General features: G+C 45.5%; 1 protein-coding gene across 4 annotated transcripts in view; it reads left to right on the forward strand.

Moving 5' to 3' along the window:
• Window positions 1-24,944, forward strand: part of Arhgap28 (Rho GTPase activating protein 28) — a 166,565-nt gene that overhangs the window by 120,657 nt on the left and 20,964 nt on the right. For all 4 annotated transcript variants that reach the window (XM_038315332.1, XM_038315334.1, XM_038315333.1 and 1 more), the window contains exons 5-11: window positions 4,927-5,016; window positions 10,096-10,183; window positions 12,480-12,622; window positions 13,421-13,586; window positions 13,689-13,780; window positions 18,158-18,235; window positions 22,247-22,409. In XM_038315332.1, the coding sequence (XP_038171260.1) occupies window positions 4,927-5,016; window positions 10,096-10,183; window positions 12,480-12,622; window positions 13,421-13,586; window positions 13,689-13,780; window positions 18,158-18,235; window positions 22,247-22,409 (820 nt within the window). The remainder of the gene's footprint in view (window positions 1-4,926; window positions 5,017-10,095; window positions 10,184-12,479; window positions 12,623-13,420; window positions 13,587-13,688; window positions 13,781-18,157; window positions 18,236-22,246; window positions 22,410-24,944) is intronic.

A 24,944-nucleotide genomic window follows, 5' to 3' on the forward strand; every position in this document is an offset into this window, starting at 1 on the left:
AGGAACCTTGATTTAAACAAGTAGGAGTTTGTTTTAATCACAGATTAAGAGATTGACGATAAAAAAAATCAAAGCTGGTGCAGTTACAAACAACACAATGGTGACTTTAGCCTGGGGTCTAACTGACTGCCTCTCCATGATGCCCCTCAACTGGTAGGGTGAGTCCCTGTCCCAGCCCTGTGGTTAGGAAACCAAGCTGATGTTTACCCAGGGGCATCAGCCTCCTGGTTGTCTGTATTCAACATAAAGCCTCACTTTCCCTAGAAAACCTACCTGCACAGAGGAATTTTTCTTATTTTCCGTAGTCAGTCTGTAATATCTTTACTAGGTTATAGGGATTTTCTCCCCTGTACTTGCTTAGACTCTATTCCCTTAAAAGTAAATTATCGGGGTATCTTATTTAAACTTTTTGTTTTATTTCTTGGATATTATGAATTTTTCATTTTTTTTCTGGATTCTGAACTTTGACAAAGACCTTGGTTCTATTTAATTCATTCTGATGCGCCTTCGTGAGTCTTTCCCGCTCTGTTCAGTTTCGGGAGCTTTTCTTCCATTGTATCTTGAGTTAGCTTTTCTCCTCAATCCTTGTGGTCCATCTCCTAGCACACAAATTACCTGGTTGTTGCTTTATTTGAATCATAGAATCATACTTCACTCTTTGCTAAGTTTTGCGTTAGTCTCTTTGCCGTGTATTCTAAACTTCTTCAACGCTGTGTTTCAAATTATTGCCATTTTCTCCCCTGGGTTATAAGTGTGTGATTATTTAGCTTCCCAACTCTGTGTGTATTTCAGAAAACATTCTCTTATTCCCAACGAAAAACTTCTTTTTAAATTCATATGCCCAGTGTTACAGCGATGCATTCTAAGCCAAAGCAACAGTTTAAAGCTTTGAGGATACAAGTTCTTTTTATGCCTTCTTGAAGCTGGGGCATAATTTACAAATCACACACCACACGTTAGGCGTGTAATTCAACTAGTTTTAACGCATGTGCTTCCCAGAAAATGACAGTCACCGAAAGCGTAGAACGTGGCCCTCACCGCAGAATGCCTCTCTATCCGTGGAAAGCCTTCCCGTCCTTGTCAGTGGACAGCCCTTCTTTCCTTCAGAGGCAAACCGTGCTGGGATTAACACCTTTGCTTGTCTCCATCTCCATTTACGTAGAGTTTTAAACACAAGGCTGCTTTAGCATTTGCCTTTACTCATAACTATAATTTTAAGACCTACAAATGTGTACTTAGAGCCTTCTGGCAGGTCAGAGTCCATTTTATAATTGTGCCCCTTGTTGCCATCTCTGTTCACCTGTCGATAGATGTTTTGGATTGCAGTTCAGGCATCTATGAGCAATACGCCATAGCATCGTGTAGCTAAAGAGTATGCATCCATGTTTCTCTTGAGTCAAGAGCCCACTCAGTTCCCATGGTTGACAAGCACCAACCACACACGGCATCAGCACACATTGCTGCTCTCGGCAGAGAATAATTTCATAGGTAAAATCCAGGAGAGTGAAATTCTATCTTCAAAAATACTACAGTTAGAAGTAACTACCAGAATAGGGTTTTGTGTGTGTGTGTGTGTGTGTGTGTGTGTGTGTGTGTGTGTGTGTGTAGGATGCCGTCAGCTAGCTCTTGGTGTTTGTGGGTGAGCTCACATGAGAAAACAATATTACTGACCTCAATGTAAACATTTCTTGAGCATCCTAAGCGTCTACTAAGGTATAAATATTTAATGTTTTCCCCGAATTTTCCGGAGGTAAATATTTTGTGCGAAGAACATATTAATTTTGATGGAGTGGCCTGCTCAGTGGCGCAAACAGAGAAGGATTTACCCCTGGCTGAGCACCCTCTGCTAAGGGAACCGGAGCACTCCGACTGGGTGGCAGCTAGAGAGAGTCCTAGGGTGGAGCTTCCAGTGATTGGAGCGCCTCTGGTCGAGTGTGCCATCCTAGGATGTCTTTTTGTCTGCTTCCCAGACCCCCGCGCCCCCAGCCCACTCTCCTCAGCACTGTGAACCAAAGGCCTCCGCTAAACAAAGGGAAGCCGCCACACACATCCACCTAGGGAGAGCTCAGCCCTCATGGCGGTGAAATGCTTCTGTAAGGTCTCCTGTAGAACTGGACTTATTGATTTTTTTCCGTTGATTCATGTAGGAAATTGTCATATGTTTCCTCTGTAGATTCAGTTTCTCCAGAGGCAGAATTGTTTGTGTTCACAGCACTTAGCTTTAGGGTGTGTAGAGGGGGTGGGTGGAGCAGGCAAGCCCTCTCCCCAGTACAGAATCAGAGAGAGGATGATGATGTCCTATTTCCCGAAAAGCTGGGTCACTGTTTCTCTCTCACGTATCTTTCCCTGTGCCGTCTCTGACACCTCTCTTGTGCAAGTAGCCCACTCACCCTACGGTACCGAGTCTATTTTATTTAGACTCAGTATGCTTTCTGTTTTCCTAAGGTTACATTTAAGAACTGTCCGTATTTAAGAGAGAAATCAGCCTAGTGTCTGTGTTTTCACCCATGTTTAAATATTTGCCTGCATCACCCCTGCTTTGTTTATCCTTTATTATTAGCTTGTTTCTCTTGTCTTTTCCTAGGAATTCTGTCTTATGCTACTTAATTATGTTTTAATTTTATTTTGTGTGTGTGGGTGCTTGCCTGCAACGCATGTTTGTGTACCACATGTTTGCCTGGTGGCCTGGGAGTCCAAAAGAGGGCATCAGATTCCTTAGGACTGGAGTTACAGATGTTTGTGAGCCACCATGTGGATGCTGGGAATCGAACCCCGGTCCTCTGGATGAGCCGCCAATGCTCTTAACTACTAATCCATCTTTCCATCCCTCTCATTTCTCTTACTGTTTGCTTTTTATCTAGTAATTGCTGTCAGTTGTTCTATTGTGGAATTCTTTGCTGAATTCCAGGGCTATGGAAAATTGGTTTCCTGTAAAAATCTGCCATTTGTAGTGATTTGGTTAAGGAGATCAAAATGACAAAGGCAGAATTAATCAGTAAGATTAATAATAGACCTGCTTACAGATGAGCACACTGCAGTTCTGAATATGAGCACTAGATGAGACACTGAAACACAGCGAAGGGCTGCAGAGTGGACTTGGGAAATGGCAGAGGGAGGGTCGTGCAGTTTCACTTCCGCGGAGGCAGGCTTGCTCTCGGGACAGAGGGAAGTGATTGGACGGACGAACGGACGGACTGACGGACGGACGGATGGACGGACGGATGATTGATAGATAGATAGATAGATAGATAGATGATAGATTGATAGATAGATAGATAGATAGATAGATGATAGATAGATAGATAGATAGATAGATAGATAGATAGATAGATGATAGATAGATAGACAGACAGATGATAGATAGATAGATAGATAGATAGATAGATAGATAGATAGATGATAGATAGATAGATAGATAGGTAGATGATAGATAGATAGATAGATGATAGATAGATAGACAGACAGACAGATAGATAGATAGATGATAGATAGATAGACAGACAGACTGATAGATAGATAGATAGATAGATGATAGATAGATAGATAGATAGATAGATAGATAGATAGATGATAGATAGATGATAGATAGATAGATAGATAGACAGACAGACAGACAGACAGACAGACAGACAGACAGACAGACAGACAGATAGGTCTGTCGGTCGGTCGGTCGATCGATCGATCGATAGATAGAATAGAAAGATGGGTGGACATATAGATGATATATATACATATCTATCTGTCTATCAGTCATCTGATTTACTTATTTATTTATGAGTAGCAAGGTCTCATATAGCCCAGGCTAGCTTCAAACTCTAAGTAGCTGAGGTTGAACTTGAACTCTTCATCTTTCCACCTCCACCCTCTAAGTGCTGGGGTCCCCTGACTGTGTACTGCCACACCCACCTCTTGTTCATTTTTAAAGAATTTAGGTCATATGGAGGAAATATGATCAAGTGAAATGATCAAGAATGGAATTATAAAAAACAAAATATTCTGTTTTTTTTAATTCTCGAGCATGTTCAATTTTATATCTTTTGTTTAGTCAAGAAAATTCATATCTTCTGTAGTTATTGCACACTCTATCAAAAAACTTCAAATCTTCTTTTTCTAGCTTTATCAATGAAAAATATATGTGGTACCATTGCTGATGAATTCTACAAAAAAAAGTGATATAATTTCAAAACAAATAAAAAACAAAACCAAGGTGGTTTTCATCTACTTTCAGACTTAACATGAGCAGCTCAGGTCTTATAGTACAGACACACAAGACACATGGACATGACCAGATTTGGTCCTCAGTGTCTGCCACCCTTAACATCTGTGGGATTAGTTTACCTACCATTCTTACTGGACACAGAACTTGGCGGCCCCATGCTGCCACCTGTGGTTTTATCACAGGCAGATTGGGATTACACGTAGAACCCATCTTCCTTTGCAGCCCAGGCTGTTATACAATTCGCAATCATCCCGACTCAGTCTCATGAGTGCTGGGTTATAACCTTGCACCACCATGTCTGATCTTCTTCCTATTGATCAGGAAGACCTTAGTTTTCCCAGAAACTCTTTGAGTAAGATTATACTTACCTATGCCTTGCCGCCCACATTTGCCATATAATCCCTTAGCGTCACTTGAGCCTGAAATTTGAAGTATTTTATTTAATATCTAGCGCCCTAGAGATAAGCCAAGAGACTGTTAGGCAGAGTATGGGGCAGGTGGTAGAGTGTCTATTGGAGAAGCCAGCATCTACCGGAGGGCTTGGTGTTCAGGGTCTCACAGTAGTGCATCACTAATGGCCGTACACAGCTGTCCAGACCCAGACAGTCATAACCTCACATCTGTTGCACATCCCTGTAGCCAGCAGAATGCACAAACACACTGGAAGTAATTCTGAATAAGAGTGATTGTTTTGTTTCTCCGTTTAGCCAGATGATACTTCTCTCAACAGTACTACCCTATCCAACGGTACTCGGGATGAGGAAGGTAGTTTTGTGGACCTCCAGAGTGGCTCCGTGGTAAGTCTTTGATGTCAGCGCAATTGCATGTTAGACAACAATGTTGGAAAGTAAGAATAGCGATTTTTTTCAAGACAAATTAAGAAAACTTGAATGAAGATTGCAAAATCAACAGCTACTGCCAGCCCACCAACCTTCTTACAAATAAGAAGGATGCTTCAAACTAGGGAATGAATAGATTTTCCTTCCTCCAAGCCTGGAGGGGCAGGCTTGTATTCTCAACTACAGGAAAGGTTAAGGCAGGGGGTTAGCAAATTCCAGGCTAGCCTGAACAGTTTAGAGAGACCCTATGCCAAAAAAATTAAAAAGGGGAGCTGAGGAGGTATAAAAAGTATTGACTGTGTGACTATGAGGACTTAAGTTCAGTACCCAGTGTCCACATGGGGACCTAGATGTGGTGGCTCTCGCTTCTCATCCCAGGACCAGGGAGTCAGAGACAGACAGATGTCTGTTTTCACTGGCCACTAGTTTAGCCTAATCTGTGAGCCCCAGGTCCCAGTGAGAGATCCAATCTCAGGTAGACAACTCCTGAGGAGCAGGTAGCCAAGACTGACCTCATGTTTATACATATCCATGAACAGACTCGCATGCCCTCGCATACACATTCCCACAACGATAATGAATATTAACTGGTAAAAACAAGGTTAGAGTCTAGCTCAGAAGAAGAGCACTTGCTTTCCCAGCATCCACGAGGCCCGAGGCCCAAACTCCAGCATCACAAAAGCACTAACAAATCATCTAAGTTTAAAGGGGGCTTTGCTAATTAACACAATTGTTTCCGGAAATCAAAGTGAACTCTATAGTTTCAAGTGTGGAGGGAGCGGTGAACTTTCATCCCTTCTCACAGAGTTCCCTCAGATGATAGTCTCCAGCAGCTCCCTGGGTTGGCTTCTGCTCCTCACTGTAACGTACAAGTACCTTTGTTTCCTGGCTAAGAGAGAAAGCTCCCTAGGAACACTGAAGGCGGGAGACCTTGCCTGGACTTCATTCCCAGCCTTACCCCTGTGCACTCCCCCACACAGCTTTCTCTTTGCATAGATTCTCCTGCCCCTCCACCTTGAGTAACAGCCAAAATACTTGTCATTTCCCCTCCACACGCAAGTGTCTCTGAGCTGCTTTTCTGGCAGAGGCGAGAAATAAAGACGACAGTGGAAGACCCACCCCTCTTGGATGAGGTCCTGGTTCTCTGATGCCGGACTGATGGAAGGCAGATGTTAGCCCAGTAATATGCTCCGGAGAGATTCCCTCGGGGCAGCGGTTTCTTAGTCGTCTATTTTGAGGAACGCGATAACTGACGTTCATGAATCACCCACTCCTGAGAGTTGTCCATTGTTTTAAAAAAGCAGTGTTGTTACTCATATATATATATATATATATATATATATATATATATATATATATATATATATATATATGTGCAGTAACATCGTCTATAATTTGAGATCGCCTGAAATCCATGCCAATTATAATGGGATCTCGTTTGGAAATTTAGATGTCAACAGAAGGGGTTACTTACAACAAGGCTGCACAGTGATGCCAATCAGCCCTTAGCTAGCATCTTCTATTTACTGTTTCACCGGGTGGTACCCATGTGCCCAGGCCATGCCTACGTATCAGTCTCAACTGCTTCTGCCTCTCCTCTCTTCATACTCGTCTCTGAGGCCCAGAGGTGCGATCATGTGAATGGTCGTGAAATGTTTGTTGCTGTGTCCTTTAGTGCGGTTTCTTCTTTGGTACAGACACTCAATGTCATCTTCTTCACTCAGTGAAGCAGCCACTGAGTAACCTCCCAGACGTTAGCTTTATCCCCCTCGTGATCCACCATTCCCACAGCTGCACATCATGCATCCAAAGGGCAAGCCTTGCTTAAAGCTCTAGCGGAGCTCCCAGAAACACTCTGGTTTACAGGAGAGCACCCGACATCGTATATAATCACTGCATTGCATCAAGCCAGCCTTAACCCCGCCTCCAGTGCCCCGTGCAAGCCAGCGATGAAGGGCACACCAAGCCGAATGTGAAGTTGGATGAATACCTAACGCGGTCACCAGTCAGAGGGATGCATTTCCCATGTCTTCATTCTTTGCTGCTAGCTTTTCCTAGCACCGATTCTTTCGAGGCATTGGGTCAAAGAAATCTTACCGACGCATATGGCCGGCGCAAAGACTCTTAGAAGGCTGAAGAGATGAGCAGGATGAGGATTATGTGAGAGGAAGAACCCGCTCCCGCATGGCGATTGGGGAGCTGTGCGGGATGAATTAATCACTCAAGGTTCTTTTTCTCCCCTGAAAATAAAATTAATAGTGGCATAACTAAAGCAACATTGGGTCTAGAAACAACCTCGCTGGCGGCAGTCTCCAAATTCTCTTACTTCGGGTTGCTATTCAGCAACCATATTTGTTTTCCCCCCCTTGGAAATCTTCATTCAAATGGGAGTTGCTGGGGTTCTCCCGGGATGCCAACTCAACCGTTACTGTACCTGTATTGAAAGTGCTCTCGAGCTTTCTCCGTGAGGTGACTACATTCTGAGTCTCGTAGCTCTTTGCTATAAGGAACTGGGGGTTCACCAGCTGGAGTCTCTCTAGGGTGGGGCTTCTGTCACGTGAGTGAGAGTGTGGGCGAATCCACTGCAGCTCGAAGTCTTGAATGTTTCTAGTGTTTCATGGCCCCAAGACCCCAACATTTTGTCCCAGGGAATATCTCGACAACTTGCCCTAATATTAGACTTTACTTTGCGGAGTCGTATAAGGTGATCTGCCTATTTTCCGAGAGAATAGTCTTCTCTCAAGTAGCACCCTTTCACCCAAATCTTTATTGTGTTTTTTTGTATTTGAAGTGACCACAAGTTATCCCCCACATTTCAGTGGTCTCTCTTTGAAATTCGCTAGAGTGAAGTTCACACGCAAGTCTTCCTTTTTCTTCTGAGAAGCTGTTTTTTTCCAGATGAACTCAGAGAAAGGTTATACCTCTTAAAAAGCTCATTGGGACTTTCATGTCATCTTTCATAATTATGCAGTCCGTTGTTCTGGATTTCTAGTCTCCTAATTGCATTATTGTGGACTGTAAGTTGAATTACATCAAATGATCATCCAGTGCTTATTGAAATGAATCTCTTCAACCACAGACTCACCAACTACAGATAGAAGACATTTTAATTGCATTTGTAGTGAACACATACAGATGTTATTTTTTTTTCCTTTGTTTTTTTGTTTTTCGAAACAGGGTTTCTCTGGGTAGCTTCGGAGCCTGTCCTGGAACTCTCTCTCTGTAGACTAGGCTGGCCTTATACCTACAGAGATTCACCTGTCTCTTCCTCCCAAGTGCCAGGATGAAAGGCGTGCACCACCACTGCCTGTGCACAATGCAGGATGCTCTAAAGTGGTCAGGAAGGTGTGCATAAGCCAGATGCAAATGTCATCCTGTGTTATAAGAAGGATAACCCATCACCTTTGATACCTGCAGTCATCCCAGGAGTCAATCCTTGCCCAAGGATCACTGGTGGGCGCTGGAGTTACATTAGTCTCACTATGATTTCGCTTCTGTCACAGGAGACTGTCACTTTGTTTTGGTCTGTTCCACAGTCTCCCTTGAGTGTATGTCCCCAGTGACCTAAAACCTCCCACCAGACTCCACTCGTTAAAGTGTCCACCACTTGCCAAGAATGCTAAGTGGAAGATCAGACCTGGGCATTTGGAAGATAGGTCATATCAAAGCTGTAGCCATGGGTGTGTATGCTGCAGTGTTAGGTTTTAGAGCTACCAGAAGTATGACTGATACAGAACTCTGTGACCCTAGACCTCCGTCCTTTCAGCTAGGATTTGCAGTGTACAGGCGTCTGCATTTCAACGGTCGGCCATCGATTTGCTTGTGTTTTATACAATTAAGAGATTTAAAATCTCACTTGAAATAAAAACAGGAATCAAAAGACAGCACGAGGCTGAGAATTTGAGACTCCCCTCTGCAGTCTGCAGCATGTGATAAAGGGGCTTTCATGAAGCAGGTGTTCAGTGATTGCTAAATAAATATGAGAATAAAAGACCCAGCATCACGGTCTTTGAGGAAAAGGATGGATTTTATGTGTGGGTGGCATGTAAAAGGTTTTGATAGAATGGCAGTTTCTTGAAGTCACACATGTTCACAGATAATAACTCCTTATTAGAATTTATATAGAATATATAGCTTGCATGTAAATTTTTTGGTAGAGTTTCTATGTCTTTTTTTTTTTTTTTTTTTTTTTTTTTTGCTGGTACCCTTCCAGACATGAGCAGCAACTCACTTTGCAGAACTCTATAAAGAGATACTCAGCTTCTGATGGCACAAGTGGGGTGCAGAGCAGTGGCAGGATTTCCTTGTGAGGAGGGAGCACACTAAGAAAGTAAATAGGATTATAAAAGATAATTTATTATTTTAGAGTTTTATTATTGTCGTTGTTGTTTGTGTATTTGTTTTGAGATGAGATCTTACTGTGTAAAGCAGGCTAATCTGGAACCCACTATGTAGACCAGGCTGGCCTGTAACTTCACTGCTGCCACTGCCACTGCCTTGCCTCCCGAGAGCTGGGATTGCAGTCAGGTACCTACCACATCTGGGAAGATGGTTCCCTTTTTTTGGTTAGTTGCTATTGCTCCGTATTTCACAATGAGAGAGTTGTTATATTCATATTAGCAATACAACTGATGTAACTAAGATAGGACGTATCCAGATTAGCAGGTGGCATTTATCAAATATATCATCAAGCATTCTAGTTTTTACATCTTAGCAGAAGCAGATAAATATATGAGCAAGGAAGGAAGAGTTAGTTATGAGTACTCCAGCATAGTTCTCTGAGGAGCTTGGGTAAGGGCATCCATCTGAACCAGTGGTGGAAACAGCTGTGGTCACTGCCAACCACTTATGAGACCTCGAAGTCTCTTTGTGAAAAGCATTCATATATTGCCGAACATAAATCCGATTGAGGTGAAGGGTCAAAGCTAGAGAGATGGCTCAGCTCTTAAAAGCGAGGCTTATAACCAAAACTGTAAGAGATGAAGCGTTGCTGTGTTTGTGGTAAATGTCTTTTGTCTCTCTTTCCTTGCTTGGCAGTCAATCCTTGAGGCTATCCCAGATATTCCCGTTCACACCAATGGATCTGCAGACGCTGAGCCGCCACCAGTCCTGAGCGCTTTGAGTGGTGAGTGGCATGTCCCCTGGTGAGCTTATTCTGTGCCTACTCCTTTGGGGTCTGGCATCAGCGCAGTCAGTAGTGAGTTTCTTTTTCGTTATTTAGTGCATTGACTGTGTAACACCATCAAGGTATGCATAGGACTTATTGGCAAGGTTCCTGTAGTGATGTTTCAATGAACGCATCCAACGGATAATGTCTATATCAGGCTGAACTTACCTAGCTCTTAAACACATATCATTTCTTCATGGCAAACGCTTCCCAGTTCCTTTCTTGAAGGTTTCTGAAACATGTAGAACATTATTCTCATCTCCCGTCACTATGCTTGGTGATAGTAACTCAGAACTTTGTAGTCTTACCCCACTGTGCCCTATGCTCGTCGTATATCTCTCCCCATCCTTGCCTCTCTACCCAGCGATATATGTGCTGTGATTCTTTTGCTTCCAGCACTCCCTGCCTTGCCTCCAAACGGCCCATTTTGTTACAGCAGACAATGTTAGCCCAGCTAAATGAGACACAAAGATTTCCCTCACATGTTGGCATGAGTAGTAGGAGTTTCTCACTCAGACAGTGGCTTTGAGTTAGGCCTCCCCATAAGCACCATGCTATAACCAGATGTTACAAGGAGGCCAAGAAGCAGCCTCCTCCAAGGCTCCCAGTTCCTGAGGAAGTGTGCGTTAACCCTGAGCTGCTTCTGAGCCCAGCTTAAGAGCTGACTCTCATCTGAGCTTCTGCCACTTGAGACACTAAGAATGGGATCCTCTTGCTCCAAGGTCAGCCCTGAGGCCATGTCTTTGTGATTCCTGTCTTTTTGAGAAATGTGCATTCTCAACATAGGGGTACACAGCCTATATCTTGACCATTCACATCCAGATGCAGCGTGGAATTGATGGAAGTGTTCTAGAATTGATCATGGTGCTGGTTGCCCAGCTGTGACATTAAAAGCCATTGACTTCATACATCAAATGATGAATTGCCCGACATGCGAATTGTTTTTCAATAATGTGGATGCTAAAAATAAAATAAACAAGAGGAGATACCTGCCAGAAGTCCCTTCCCATAAGTCTGTTTCCCACCTGTGGCCTAGTTCTAACCATGGCACCCGAGACAGGCGCCCACACGCAGTGGCCCAGGGCCTGTCTTGGTTGTTACTTTCCAAAGACTCCATCCTAGATCTGCAAAAGTCCGAACACTGTTTAACCCCTTCCCTCTGTCCCGAGTGCAAGCCTGCCTCCACGGAAGTGAAACTGCACGACCCTCCCTCTGCCATTTCCCAAGTCCACTCTGCAGCCCTTGACTGTGTTGCAGCATCTTAGCTAGTGCTCATATTCAGAACTGCAGCATCTTAGCTAGTGTTCCTATCCAGAACTGCAGCATCTTAGCTAGTGTTCCTATCCAGAACTGCAGCGTGCTCACTGGCTAGTGTTCCTATCCAGAACTGCAGCGTGCTCACTGGTAAGCTCTCCGCCCAACTTTTCACTTAAAAGGAAGCAGGTCTCTTATTAATCTTACTGATTAACTCCGCCTTTTGTCATTTTGATCTCCTTGACCTTGAGTCAGGGTCCTAAGGAGAAAGCAGAAGGAAAGATGTCCTGTTTGTAGACAGATAATTTTTTTACTTTGCCCATGAAAACGTTTGCCAGACAGAGAAACAAAGTGTCGTGTCAAGAATCTTAATGTTAGTCTATACCAAGGAATCATTTGCCTTACTTTGCAGCCTAGCTTGAGAAAAACACCCCTGTGGGACATTCCTGTCACTGTCACCCAGTCAGGTACTTTTTAATGTACATCCTGCAAGGTTAGACCAATATGGAATTATAGAAATCTGGAATAACCCTACATACCCAGCAGTGAGGTCCACTCTGGATAAATGTTTAAAAGGAGAAGGTTTGTGTTTGTGAAAGTAGAGGGGAGTTCTAGGGAGATTCCCTGCTTTTTCCCTCGTTAAACTTCTCAGCTCCCAGTAAATCACGCCGGATCTAGATGTTACTTTCAGTATCAGATGCATATAGAAAAATGCACTCTTGGGGGCATTGCCGGTAATCCTCAAAAACGTTCATAACACGTCAAAGTTCAAAGCTTTAGAAGTTAGATTGGACAGTTGTTTGGATGGTAGAAATGTGTCCCTAAAGAAAGTCAGTGGCACCATGTCGCCAGGCTTTGTTCCCCAGATTTCGGCCCTCTGGCATGCCTGTGGGCTACCTTGTAAATTCTGGTAGTTTGTTGTGCAGCCAGTGCCACAGACTGGTTCCACGCTATATTATATTTCTCTTCTCTTGTGTTTTTTGTCTTGTTCTGTTTTTAGATGATGATTATCTAGAAAAGAACATTCCGCCAGAGGCTGAAGAGCTGTCTTTTGAGGTGTCTTACTCAGAAATGGTGACCGAGGCCCCAAACAGAAATAAATGGAAGAAGTCAGACATTAAAAAAGAAGACTATGCCTTAACCGTGAGTTAGACCTTCTACGGTCAGTCTGATAACTTCCTGAGAAGGCTCCCTGTGCCAATGCAAGGATTACTTTTCATCTCTGTTTATGCATAAAGGAATTGGGGGTGCCAGGCACCAGCACCCTATGTCTCCTGGGATACGCCTAGGTGTGCGTTGTGTGTGTAGGTACCACATGTAACCCAGATTACAGGACAGTGGTATGTACAGGCCTCATAAGATGGCAGTTGCTGGGTTGGGGGGGGATGGCTAGTGGTTAGAAGCACTTGCCATGTAAACATGATGACCCGAGTCTGAACCTCGGGCAAAGCAGACTTCATCTGCGATCTCAGAGCTCCTATGGTGAGATAAGAGGTGGAGCCCAGTGAATGCCCCAAGGTTTCTAGGCCACCGAGTGTGGCCTTCTTGACAGCCAGCGGTTAGAAAGCCCATCTCAAGGAGGGTGAAGGCAAGGACTGAGGACTGAGACTGTCTTCTCTCCTCCTGCTACCTGCTATGGGCATGTGCACACAAACACAGAGAGAGGGAAAAGCGGTAGGCTGCAGCCAGAGCTGCAGTGTTGGCAGCGCCACAGCCTTGACAGTCATGCAAGGCAGCTCAGTGCCAGGACCCTTTGGGCCACTGTTTGGCTTCTGATTAGCACAGCGGTGGTCTTCCTGTGCTCTTAACCCCCCACTCACAGTTCCTGTGGTCCAGCGTGCTCCTCGGAGTTATATTTCCCCACTAGGTTTTATCGTGTGAATTTAGACTGTCCCGATTTCATTTGATTTCAAAAATAAATATCTTCCCTGTGTATTTCAGAAATTTATTGTTCAGAAAACCAGGTTCGGGTTGACCGAAACAGGAGACCTGTCTGCCGAAGACATGAAGAAAATCCGCCACCTCTCTCTGATTGAATTGACGGCCTTCTTTGATGCTTTCGGGATACCACTGAAGAGAAACAAGACGGAGAGGGGGAAAGGCCGAGGTAAGTAGTGAGCCAGGCTGCCGGCCTCCACGCTGGCCCCGGAAGACAAGGACATGGTCTGACGCTTGCTTTTTCTTCCTCTCTTGGCCATTTTCGCTGCAGACAGTGGAATTTTCGGAGTGCCACTTACAGTCCTCCTGGACAATGACCGGAAGAAGGACCCTGAAGTGAAAGTTCCCCTTGTGTTACAAAAAGTGAGTCCCGTGCTAAAGAGTGGGGAGAGAATGAGCTCCAGCTCACCGGGTGCTTCCTCTTAAGGATGGTGGAGCCCTTGCAGCGTTAGCCCCAGCACACGCCCATTTAACTACAAACAATACAAGATCATCGGTCCTTTCTAATTAATCCATTTTCTATTACTATAGTAAAATGCCTGATAACGGTACTCACTGGAACAGGAGTGATTTAGATGACGAGAAGGAAGGCTGAGATTCTGAACAGCATAGTATCACTCAGTGAAAGCCACCTTGGCCATACCACCTCACAGCGGATGGCAGCTCAGTGCCAGGACCATGTGCGAGAGAGAGTTCACATTGTCAGATCGGAAGTCAGGGAATGAGAAGGGTACAGGAAAAGTCTCCCCATGGGCCCATCTCTTAAAGTCCTCCGGTTGCACTACCTCAGAGGCATGTGTGTCAGATACATGACTCTTGAGAGAGGAGTCACTTCCCACTCAGGAGTGTTTGCGGAATGCTGCATAACTCCTTACGTGGTGCAGCCATAAGATGTCAGAGAAGACAGGAGTGCTCCGCTTCGGCTTTCTTCAGGTGTGCCTTGCGCATGTGCATGTGGTTGCATGGACTTCTTTTCTCCTCAAGGCAGGATTTTACTATATTGCCTTGGCTGTCCTGGAACTCACTATGTAGACCAGACTAGCCTGGAACTCACAGAGATCCTCCTGCCTCTGCTTCCTGAGTGCTGGGATTAAAGACGTGTGCCACTATGCCTGGCCGTTTACCTGTAATTTTGATTGTTCTGTTTAAAGACGTGATTATTAATGGTCTATTTGATGAACATACTAGTGCTTTCTGAGATGTATCAAAAGTTAAATTGTTCAAGTTCAAGTGTGTGTGTGTGTGTGTGTGTGTGTGTGTGTGTGTGCACGTGCATGCGCATGCGTGCACAGTCATTCATTTTATGGACTTTTTGAACTAAAATTCAAGTTAATAAAGTCAAAAGTTGGCTTTCTTCTCTTAGGATTTCAAGTGTAACTATATTCATTACATACAGTCAGGACAGAAATATTTGTGAAAGGATCTTTTTTCACTTTATGACATCTCAACTGCATCTCTATGATTGCTAATTAGCTGCTTTAATTTGTGTGCATAAATGTATGCATGCATACATATGTGTGAGTGTGTGAGTGCCTGAGATAGGAAGATGGCCTTAGACCCCCTGGAGCTGAGTTACAAGCAGTGGTAAGCCTTCCTATCAAGGATGCTGGGAAATGAGCTCAGGCCCTCCGTACAAGCAATATGTGCTCTGAACCACTGAGCTGTCCCTCCAGCCCCACAGGCAGCTGCTGAATGAAATATGCACACTTCAGGAGATACTTACTCAACAGTGACATCTGGTGACACAATTAAAATCCCAGCCTTTCCCCCAGACCTTGCTGGATTTTAAATTGTAAAAAATACACAAAAACCCTGACTGAGGAGACACCGTTGCTTCACTACCCTAACAATTCCACCTCCACTCTCTTCTTTCTTCCTGCATTTGGCTCTCGGTGCCTCATACTGAGCTGCTGCCTCAAGTCTGGTAATTAATTGGCCAGTGATAGAGCAGGGAGGGGGGCAGTGACAGCCAGAAGATGCTGGTGTCACCTCTGTGCACAGAAGCCATCCGTGGGGAGTCTCCCCAGCGAAGGGCTATGCCAGTGATGTCATATCCTGTGGAGTCAGCGGGGGAGCAGCCCAAGGGTCCCTCTTATCTCCTCCTTGCTGACAAGGCACCTGGGGTGCAGGAGAGGAAATGACTTAAGAGAGAGGGGACCAGAGCGAAGCACAGCGCGTGCCAAGTCCAGGGTCCTGGTGGCTGGGCTGTTCTTCCTCCTCTGAAGTTAAAGCACACATGGTGTAGAGGACGGGTTCTGAAGAAGACAGTCTTTAAAAACCTGTGACGAGAATTCAGAATAAATTTATATGACATAGGTGTAAAAATCCAGCACAGAACTTAGCAACTAACATTAACTATGAAGTACACTCAGGAGTGTTTGCGGAACGCTGCGTAACTCCTTACGTGGTGCAGCCATAAGATGTCAGAGAAGACAGGAGTGCTCCGCTTCGGCTTTCTTCAGGTGTGCCTTGCGCATGTGCATGTGGTTGCATGGACTATTTTTCTCCTCAAGGCAGGATTTTACTATATTGCCTTGGCTGTCCTGGAACTCACTATGTAGACCAGACTAGCCTGGAACTCACAGAGATCCTCCTGCCTCTGCTTCCTGAGTGCTGGGATTAAAGACGTGTGCCACTATGCCTGGCCGTTTACCTGTAATTTTGATTGTTCTGTTTAAAGACGTGATTATTAATGGCCTATTTGATGAACATACTAGTGCTTTCTGAGATGTATCAAAAGTTAAATTGTTCAAGTTCAAGTGTAACTAAGCGAACTGTAGGTTTATATCACATTCTCCACTCAGTGGATGACAGCCATTCTGATTGCTTATGTTGTGTGCCTCACGTAAGGCAATTTGAGGCAGTCCCTCAACTGCTATGAGAGCCTCTTCTTAGACACATATACGCCTCCTTCCCCATCCCTGAAAAAAATATTGCAACCCACGCACCGCAGTGGGCTGTTGCAGCCTCCTCTCACCTTCTAAACGTAGAAAGGTTTCTTATCCTCCACAAGCCTCAGCCTCCGCAGCAGGGGAATAAAATAATACCGGAGGTCAGGGTTGAATGAGTGACTGTGTACAAAGCACTGAGAACAGGGTTTGACCTTCGAGACGTACACTGGAAGTGAAACTTCCTATTAAAGCTCATCACCACCGCCGCTATCCTCACCACCACCATCATTACCATCATTACCTCCAACAGCAGTACTACCATCACCATCACCACTAACACTGCTAACACCACTGCAACCACCATCACCACCTCCACCACCACTGTCATCAAAATCATCATCATCATCATCATCACCATTGCAACCACCGCCATCACCACCTACACTACCACTATAACCATCACCATCAAAATCATCACCACCATCACCACTATTACCAGCAGCAAGAGCAGGCACCACCAGCAACAGCAGCACCACCAGCACCAGGACCAGCAGCACCAGCAGCCAGAGCAGCAACAGCAGCACCACCAACAGCAGCACCACCAGCAACAGCAGCACCACCAGCACACGAGGACAGCAGCACCAGCAGCAAGAGCACCAAAAGCAGCACCACCAGCAACAGCAGCGCGACAGCCGAGCACGAGCACCACGATGACCAGCAGCAAGAGCAGCACCACCAGCAACATCAGCACCACCAGCAACATGCAGCACCACCAACATCATCACCACCATCAACACTGCTGCCATTGTCACATCATCATCACCGTCATCAATATCATCAACATCATCACCACCAGCAACAGCAGCGCTACAGCCGAGCATGATCCATCAGTCAGGGCACCACCAGCAACAGCCGCACCACCAATATGCAGCACCACCAGCACATCAGCGGTAGCAGCACCACCAGCAAGAGCAGCACCACCAGCACCACGAGGACCAGCAGCACCAGCAGCAAGAGAAGCAACTAGCAGCACCACCAGCACAGCATGCGGGAGCAGCAACAGCAGCACCACCAGCACAGCTCATCACCACCATCAACATATCACCAGCATCAATATCAGCACCACCATCAACATCATCTCTACATCCTATCATTACCATCATGCAGGTCACCACCATCACATCATCACCAGCAATATCACCACCATCAACATCATCACCACCATCACATCATCTCTATCATCAACATCATCACCACCATCACATCATCACCACCATCAACATCATCACCACCATCAACACTGCTGCCATTGTCACATCATCATCACCGTCATCAACACCATGAAAATCTAAAAGAATAGTTTAACTCTTGTATTTCCAAGTCCTTGGTTAGTCTTCTAGAATTCTTTAAGGTCTTAATCAGGGTCTTTGCAACTAATGAGAGTAAATTTAGAAGGGATTGAGTGCATCCAGGGTAGTGTGGCTGTAGACATAGTTGATTTACTATTTTTTTCCTTTTGGTTGGTCTGCAGAAGAGAAATAGTGATCAGATTTGAAAGAGCCAAGTTGGCAGAATATCATAGTACATAAGAGAACATGCCCTGTAGAGTCAGTGCTTTGTTTAAGAGGAAAAGTTGAGAAGCTATGGCATAGATCTAAATGGAGAATTCACTCACTGGCCAATTGGAGGGAACATTGACCTTGTTGAGGGGTCATTAGCATTTCAGGACTCATTCATATATCCGGTATACATACATACTTAGCAGTCTGCTGGTTATTGCCCTCATTATTTAGAATGTTTGCAGTCACGCAGAGATATTCAATTTTTGTAATTTATTGTCAATATCTAGTTTTTCCAGAAAGTCGAGGAATCGGGCCTGGAATCAGAAGGAATTTTTCGACTTTCCGGATGTACTGCCAAAGTCAAGGTACTCAGTGTTCTCTGCCTTCGTAGATAAAGATGTAAGCTAATTCTAGCCAGTGTTCTACTTCTGTGGCGCTCATGGTGCTGGGGTGGTAGCTAAGAGCTACAACTGGATCAGCAGGTAGAGAGAGGGAGAAAGATTGGGCATAGCCTGGGCTTCCACCCGAGTGACACAATTCCTCCGTCAAGGCCACACCTACTTCAGTAAGGCCACACCTCCTGGTCCTTCTCTAATAGTGCCACTCCCTGATGACTAGGCATCCAAATATATGAGCCTGTGGGGACATTCTTACTCAGACCACCACAACCCAGTCCCATTGAGCTAATCTTTGTGACTCATTATTCCTTTGATAGCACCCCATGGCTCGCCTTAATGTTCTTCAGTATCTCTGAATATATTTTCTCCCATGCTGAAATTCATTAAACCTAGAATAATGAAACATTACATTAATTCACCATCAAAATGCAGTGTGTCTTCATTTTGAAGTTTAAAACACCAATCCCTGTTTGGGGAATTAACCACTTTGGTTTGCTAAGTTTCTCTAACCTTTGAAGTCATTGAGTCCATTTTCTTCCATTACTAATTGAGCTCAGCCGAGACACAGTCTTTGGCTCTCCTTTTGGTGGAATTTCTTTTAAGAATTCGTAGCAATATGAGCATAACCACAGGAATCCTCACTCAGCTGTTCTGAACCCCAATTCCATTTATGGTAATGTCAGCGTTTACATCTAACACCAGCACAGCGATGTGGCTCTGCTTGCCCTGCCTTCTCACACCCTTACAGAGGCAAGCTCTACAGAGCTGCAAAGGGTCCTTGAAGAGAATCATTTCTGAGAAATTCCTAGTAAAATATCCCTTCGTGCTTCGCAAGATGCACACACAGTGAAGAGTTCGTGCCTACCCTTTGGTCACCCCATCTGTGGACACAGTGATGGGCCCTGGAAAGGATATTCATGTGATAAGAAGATGAATTTAATTCTGTTAGACCCACAAAACGAAGCACACAGAGGCAGAAAGGCACCCCTTCTTTACTTCAGTTCAGTACACATTTCGTGGGGTCTATTGCTATGAGCATTATCAGGGTAGAAATGCAGGACTCTGATAGGATATTTTCTAGACGGGAGGATAACAAGTGGGCTGTGTCTATTGGGTCCTCCAGAGCAGAGATGGACTGGCAGTGGAAGAGAGCCAGTCGAGCATAGGCTGTGGTACGAGCTTGTCCATTTCCTCCAACACTGGGCAGAAAGGGATAGGCCTGGACCATCTACCTGCTCAGCCACAGGCTAGGTCTCCTTCAAAGAGCGGGCTGAGGGAGGTGCTGAGGAGTGGCCAGCTGAGAGAGGCAGCTGCCTGAACCTCTTGTGATGAATGTGGCGAGTTCTCATTGGAAGGAAGATCTGAAGCAGGGCAGGTTGGAAGTCCTGACTCCCTTCAGTGAGGAGTTGGGCAAATACTGACAGAATTTCATTTGGAAGGCAGATCACTCCCCAGTGGCTCTTGCAGCATTTCTGTCCTGATTTCTATCATTTTCCTCCCTGGCATGCTTCCGGGGGAAATGTATGCACTAATGAGGGGGAAAACTAGGACCCCTTCCATTGTCTAGGTAATCAGCGGAGTCAGAGCCCCCAAGAAAGCCACAAAGAATCGGGCTTCCAAGCCAGAATCAGACTCCATTCCCCTAACCCTCTCTCTGCACAGCTCCTCTGTCAAAAGAAAACGCTCTTACGTGCCCAAAATTTAACACGAGAGCGAGTTACTTTTCTTCAGATATCCCTTGTGTAAAAGCTGCTGAGCAAAGGCTGACTGCCCTTTCAGCGTGTCCTTAGATACACACATTCCCAAACCGCGTTTAGGGCCAAGTCTTTCCCCTTAATGGGGTTGATGTTGAGTCAGTCGATTTATTCTGCTGCTTGCTAAGCCAAAAAATTCAGTCCAGATGTTTCATAGTTCTGGTTTTAGGAAAGTGAGTATGGAAGACATCTGGGCCAGTGAGTAAAAACAGGGAAATGGGGGTAAGGGAGACAGACACGATATGTTGCCAGGGCCTTTATGTCTCTCCTTTATTCAAACCTTCAGTACCTGTGCTTGCTTGGATTTGGTTTCTGTAATGTCATCCTCTGCATTACACATCCTACGGAACATGCTTGGGGAAAGACAGTTTTTTTAAATCTGTTATAATCATTCCTGATCTGTGCCAAGTAAACAACATCAACCATTTGGGGATGCTGGCACTGATTGGTCCAGCCATGGCTTCCCATTCTAGATGATTCCTGAGACTGACAGGGACTCAAGCCTGAGAGGAAGCTGCTCAGCTGGAGCCAAACAAAAACATCACTGCAAAGCCAGTTCCCAAATCTAAGGCCCACAGATCATTTGGAACCAATTTGATGCTTTGGAATGTTCAATGACTTTCTTTTCAAAACATCAGAGAAATTTGAGCCAAACCCTGGGACATGTTTTAGGCAAGAAGGCAGACGGTTTGACACGGAAGATTTTCTCTTCCCCAGTTACAATGCCTTGCATGTTGGTTTCTCTCCCGGAGCTGGTGGCTTCAGGCTAGCTGTTTGTGTTTTTTGTGAAAATGCTTCAAAAGGTGGTATAGTTGTGTTTGCGCTACAAGGAGAGCCAAGGACATGACTTTGACTATGCCCATGTTCTCCTTAATGGTAAATAAAAAAAATGGGTTTTTATTGACTGATAGATTAGCTGATTGATTGGTTAGCTGATTGGCTGGTTGATTGATTGGTTGGTTATCTGGTTGGTTGGTTGGTTGGTTGGTTGGTTGGTTGGTTGGTTGGTTGGTTGGTTGGTTCTTTGGCTGGCTGGCTGGCTGGCTGGCTGGCTGGCTGGCTGGCTGGTTGGTTGGTTGATTGGTTGGTTAGCTGGTTGGTTGGCTGGTTGGTTGGATTTTTGAGACAGAATCTCCCCATTTAACCCAGGATGGATACATACTTATCATTTCCCTGCCTAAGTGCTCCCCGTTTTTGAAAGGGTAGATCAGAATGACACATCTCTCAGCAAGCTTAGCAGAAGTCTCAGCGTGGCAGGCTCTGGGAGCCATGGGAGCATTTGCATCTGGCATGTTGGAGAGCAGGTCCTGAAAGGAGAGGGTGAGATGAACAGACTGTCTATGGCTGACTCTGTCTAAGGCTAGAAGTAGCTTCCCATGAGAATGGAGCGGAGGCTGTAAAAAGCGGAAGGTTCCCCGAGTCCTGTCTAAGTATCCTCTTGAAAGCGAGCAATTGGCATCAGTCAGGGACATGACTCCAGCTGCCTAGGGTTTGAGGTAACCCCGGGTGTTCAAGGGCATGGTAGAAAGTGAGGATGGCTTTGGTAAAGAACCATGAAGGATGGTTTCCACCGGGAAGCAGATGAACCAGTGATGCAGACTTTTCCAAGGAGAACTTAATGTGAGTGGAACTTACGGCGACCCGTTGTTTTAACACGTGCTGCTTGCACAGGGCAGCAGACCATAGCAAGGATTGGGCAGGCATGCTAACATGTGGAAGACGAGCGTGTGCGTGTATGTGTGTTGGCGGAGAACTGCTGTACCCATTCCAGGAAGAGGTCATTATTCTGCACGCTGCAGTGAAGTCAGAGTTATTTTATTAGGATGTTTCTTTTTGCACACATGCGTTCCTGGTCTGACTTAGAAGCAGAAGTGAGGGCAGCAGAAGGATTAGGACAAAAAGAAGATGGTGGTTTTGTCCAAGTTGAACAAAGCGTTTATCATGTGGGGACTGTGGTTTCCCGCCAAAACCACAAAAATGAAGCTACAGACTCAGTTAATAACTTTTAGAGTTGTGCAGAATTGGCAACCTATTTCAGGATTACTACTATGTTCAGGCTATCTCTGGAAGGGCTTTGTAAAAGTTAATTCACAAACAGGTATTTCAGGTCTTAATCACATGGGAAGGTTAGCGTTAACAGCTGCTTAGCCTGTGTCACGAGAGTGGGTACAGAGGACCTGGCGTTCAGCATCCTCCAGGACTGATCACCTCCCTGGCTTTGCAGCAGTACCGTGAGGAGCTGGATGCCAGGTTCAACGCTGACAAGTTCAAGTGGGACAAGATGTGTCACCGGGAAGCTGCCGTGATGCTGAAAGCGTTCTTCCGAGAACTCCCCACCTCCCTCTTCCCCGTCGAGTACATACCTGCCTTCATCACGCTGATGGAAAGTAAGTGAAGAAATTAAATGTGGTGGAACTGAGACAGTAGGCAGTCGATGCAGCCGGTGAGCGGCCGAGTCCTACACAGTGAAGTGTGCCTCTCCTGGGTTTGCACACCTAAATCTGATAATTGTCCCTAATTTTTTTTAGTTTGCTGAGAAAGAAGATTTCGAATTTTAAAGATAGTATAGTTTTTTTTAAAAAAAAAAATCAGTTCTAGAATTTGCAGTTGATGCTTATTTTAAATATTTTAATTTGCTTGATGACAGGCCGTGTTTTTTTTTTTCTCATTCACTGTAAGCACGTTTTCTTTCACACTCTTTGCATATTTCTGAGAGCCACTTACAAACCTCAGCTGCTAGTGCCAACCCTGGCTTATCTCATGATCCCCGTTTTCTTCTAGAATGGGTACATACACTTCTTGGTATGTGAAGTTAATTTCGATTCTCTTCTGGGTGTTGTGTTGCGCTGCTGTGCTTAAATAAGTCATTTGCTTGGTGGGACCAAAGCTGCCACCAGTCTCGTGTGTGTGTGTGTGTGTGTGTGTGTGTGTGTGTGTGTGTGTGTGTGTGCGCGCGCGTGTGCGTGTGTGTGCACATTTTTCTGTGAGTACACATACAGAAGAGCCAGGGCTTGACTTCAAGCATCCTCCTCTGCCACTCTGTACTCTTTATTTTTTGCTTCTTCTGACACAGGATCTCTACCTGAACCTAACGCTCGTTCTACGTCTACACTGGCTGGCCAGCGAGCCCCCCTGCGACCTGCCTGTTTTTAAGCCCCTAGCATTAAGGTTATAGGTATCTCCCATCAAACCGAGCTTTCTATGTAGGTGCAGGGGATCCAAACTTAGGTCCTCATGTTTGCATAGCTAGTCCGTTACCCAGTGAGTCAGCCTTGCAGCTCATCTCTCTCCCTCTGTCTTGCTACCTCACACATGTGTGCTTGCTGGTTGGCCTGAGATTCGGTGTGGCCTGCTGCAGAGCTAGAGCCTCACCTCTCTCTGTATCTCGTTCCCCCGTAACATTCCAGGGTCCAGTTGCCTCGGACCCTGTCCCAGTTTCAGGGCAGACAGTGCAGGATTCTCTGGTTATCGCCGAGTCTTTATCATTTCACACTGCCCAGCCTCCTGGGGTCCGGGAATGTGGGCCACGTCCCTGCCCTGAGTTCGCTGGCCTCTCCAGTCTGCCTACTCTTGTTTCCTCTCTGTCGCTCTACGTGGTTGTGGGTGCTTTTCAGAGACTGTCACTGTCCCCTGTAGGACCGCCCATCGGCCAGATACATACAGTACCACGCCAGATTTCCCTGTTTTAGGTCAAACTTTCAGAACACTGGTTCTCAATGAGGAAAACCCTTTCCTCCTTACTCTATGTTGACATACACCAAACAGCTTCGCTGAAATGAGCTGGCGTAGCGGATTTGTGTGGCCCAGCAGTGTGAATTTACATAAGGGGGACCCCAAGCCTCCCACGCCAGAGCTACTCAGAGCTGCTGGGCAGAGGGCTCCAGCAGGAAGGCGTTTGCTTTGTAAGTGTAAGGACTTGAGTTCAATCCCAGAGTCAGTGTAAAGAACCCTGGCATGGTAGTGCACACTTGCAACCGCAGTGACGGGAAGAGATGGGCGGGCCCCTAAAAGCACACTGGCCAGATAGTCTAACTTACCTGGTAAAGTTCCAGGCTAATTAAAGACCCCGTCTCAATGAAAGGTGGAGGGCAGCTGAGAGACAACACTGAAGGTTGCCCTCCGACCTCCACATATGGATGCACACACACACACACACACCTCATACACACACATGTACAAGCCACACAGACACTAACACACAGGAGTGTGAGCTCCCTGCTGCCCATCATTCCCCATCCAGAGCAGCCAGTACACCTCTCTGCAAGGGAGACTGAAAAAAATACCCTGAGAGAGTTCACAGAGCACGCGTGCGTCTCTGTAGAACTTTGCCAGGGAAAGTACTTCATTGCCGGTGATTGATCTGATGCCAGCCAACTCTGCAGGAAGCTCGGAGCTCTGACCCATGATCGGGGGAAATAATTGCCCTTCTTGCCACCTGAAGGAAGGACATGTTGCAATGAGATTCGTGATGAGGGAGCCATGACATATGTATGTGCATGTGTGCGTATGTACACACGTGTCTGTGTTGGAACTACCTTCTTCATACTCAGATGGAGTTCAGAAAGCACAAATTATTTACCATTCATGCAGTTAGTGGCTCAGCCTTGGCCTGCACATGGCTGGTTCAGTAAAGGACTAACTAGTTCATCAGCCAGACTTAGGTACTTCCGTGAAAAGCATCATGACTTTCTGGTAAAATAAGAACTTCAGGAGAAAGCAAGCTTCATGCTAAGATGCATTAAACGAATTCCCCACAAACGGTTAACCAGACTGTGTACGGACAAGGTCCGTCAGCAGAATGTAAAATGGAAATGGAAAATTTGCCAAATCAGACTTAAAATTGTAAAGGAAACCTTGTGATTCTCTGCAGTGGAAAGAAGGGCTGCCCCGCCTGTGCTTGCACCTGGGATTGATCACCTCTG

This window comes from Arvicola amphibius, chromosome 18, assembly GCF_903992535.2.
Source record: "Arvicola amphibius chromosome 18, mArvAmp1.2, whole genome shotgun sequence".
NCBI classification, from domain to species: Eukaryota; Metazoa; Chordata; class Mammalia; order Rodentia; family Cricetidae; genus Arvicola; species Arvicola amphibius.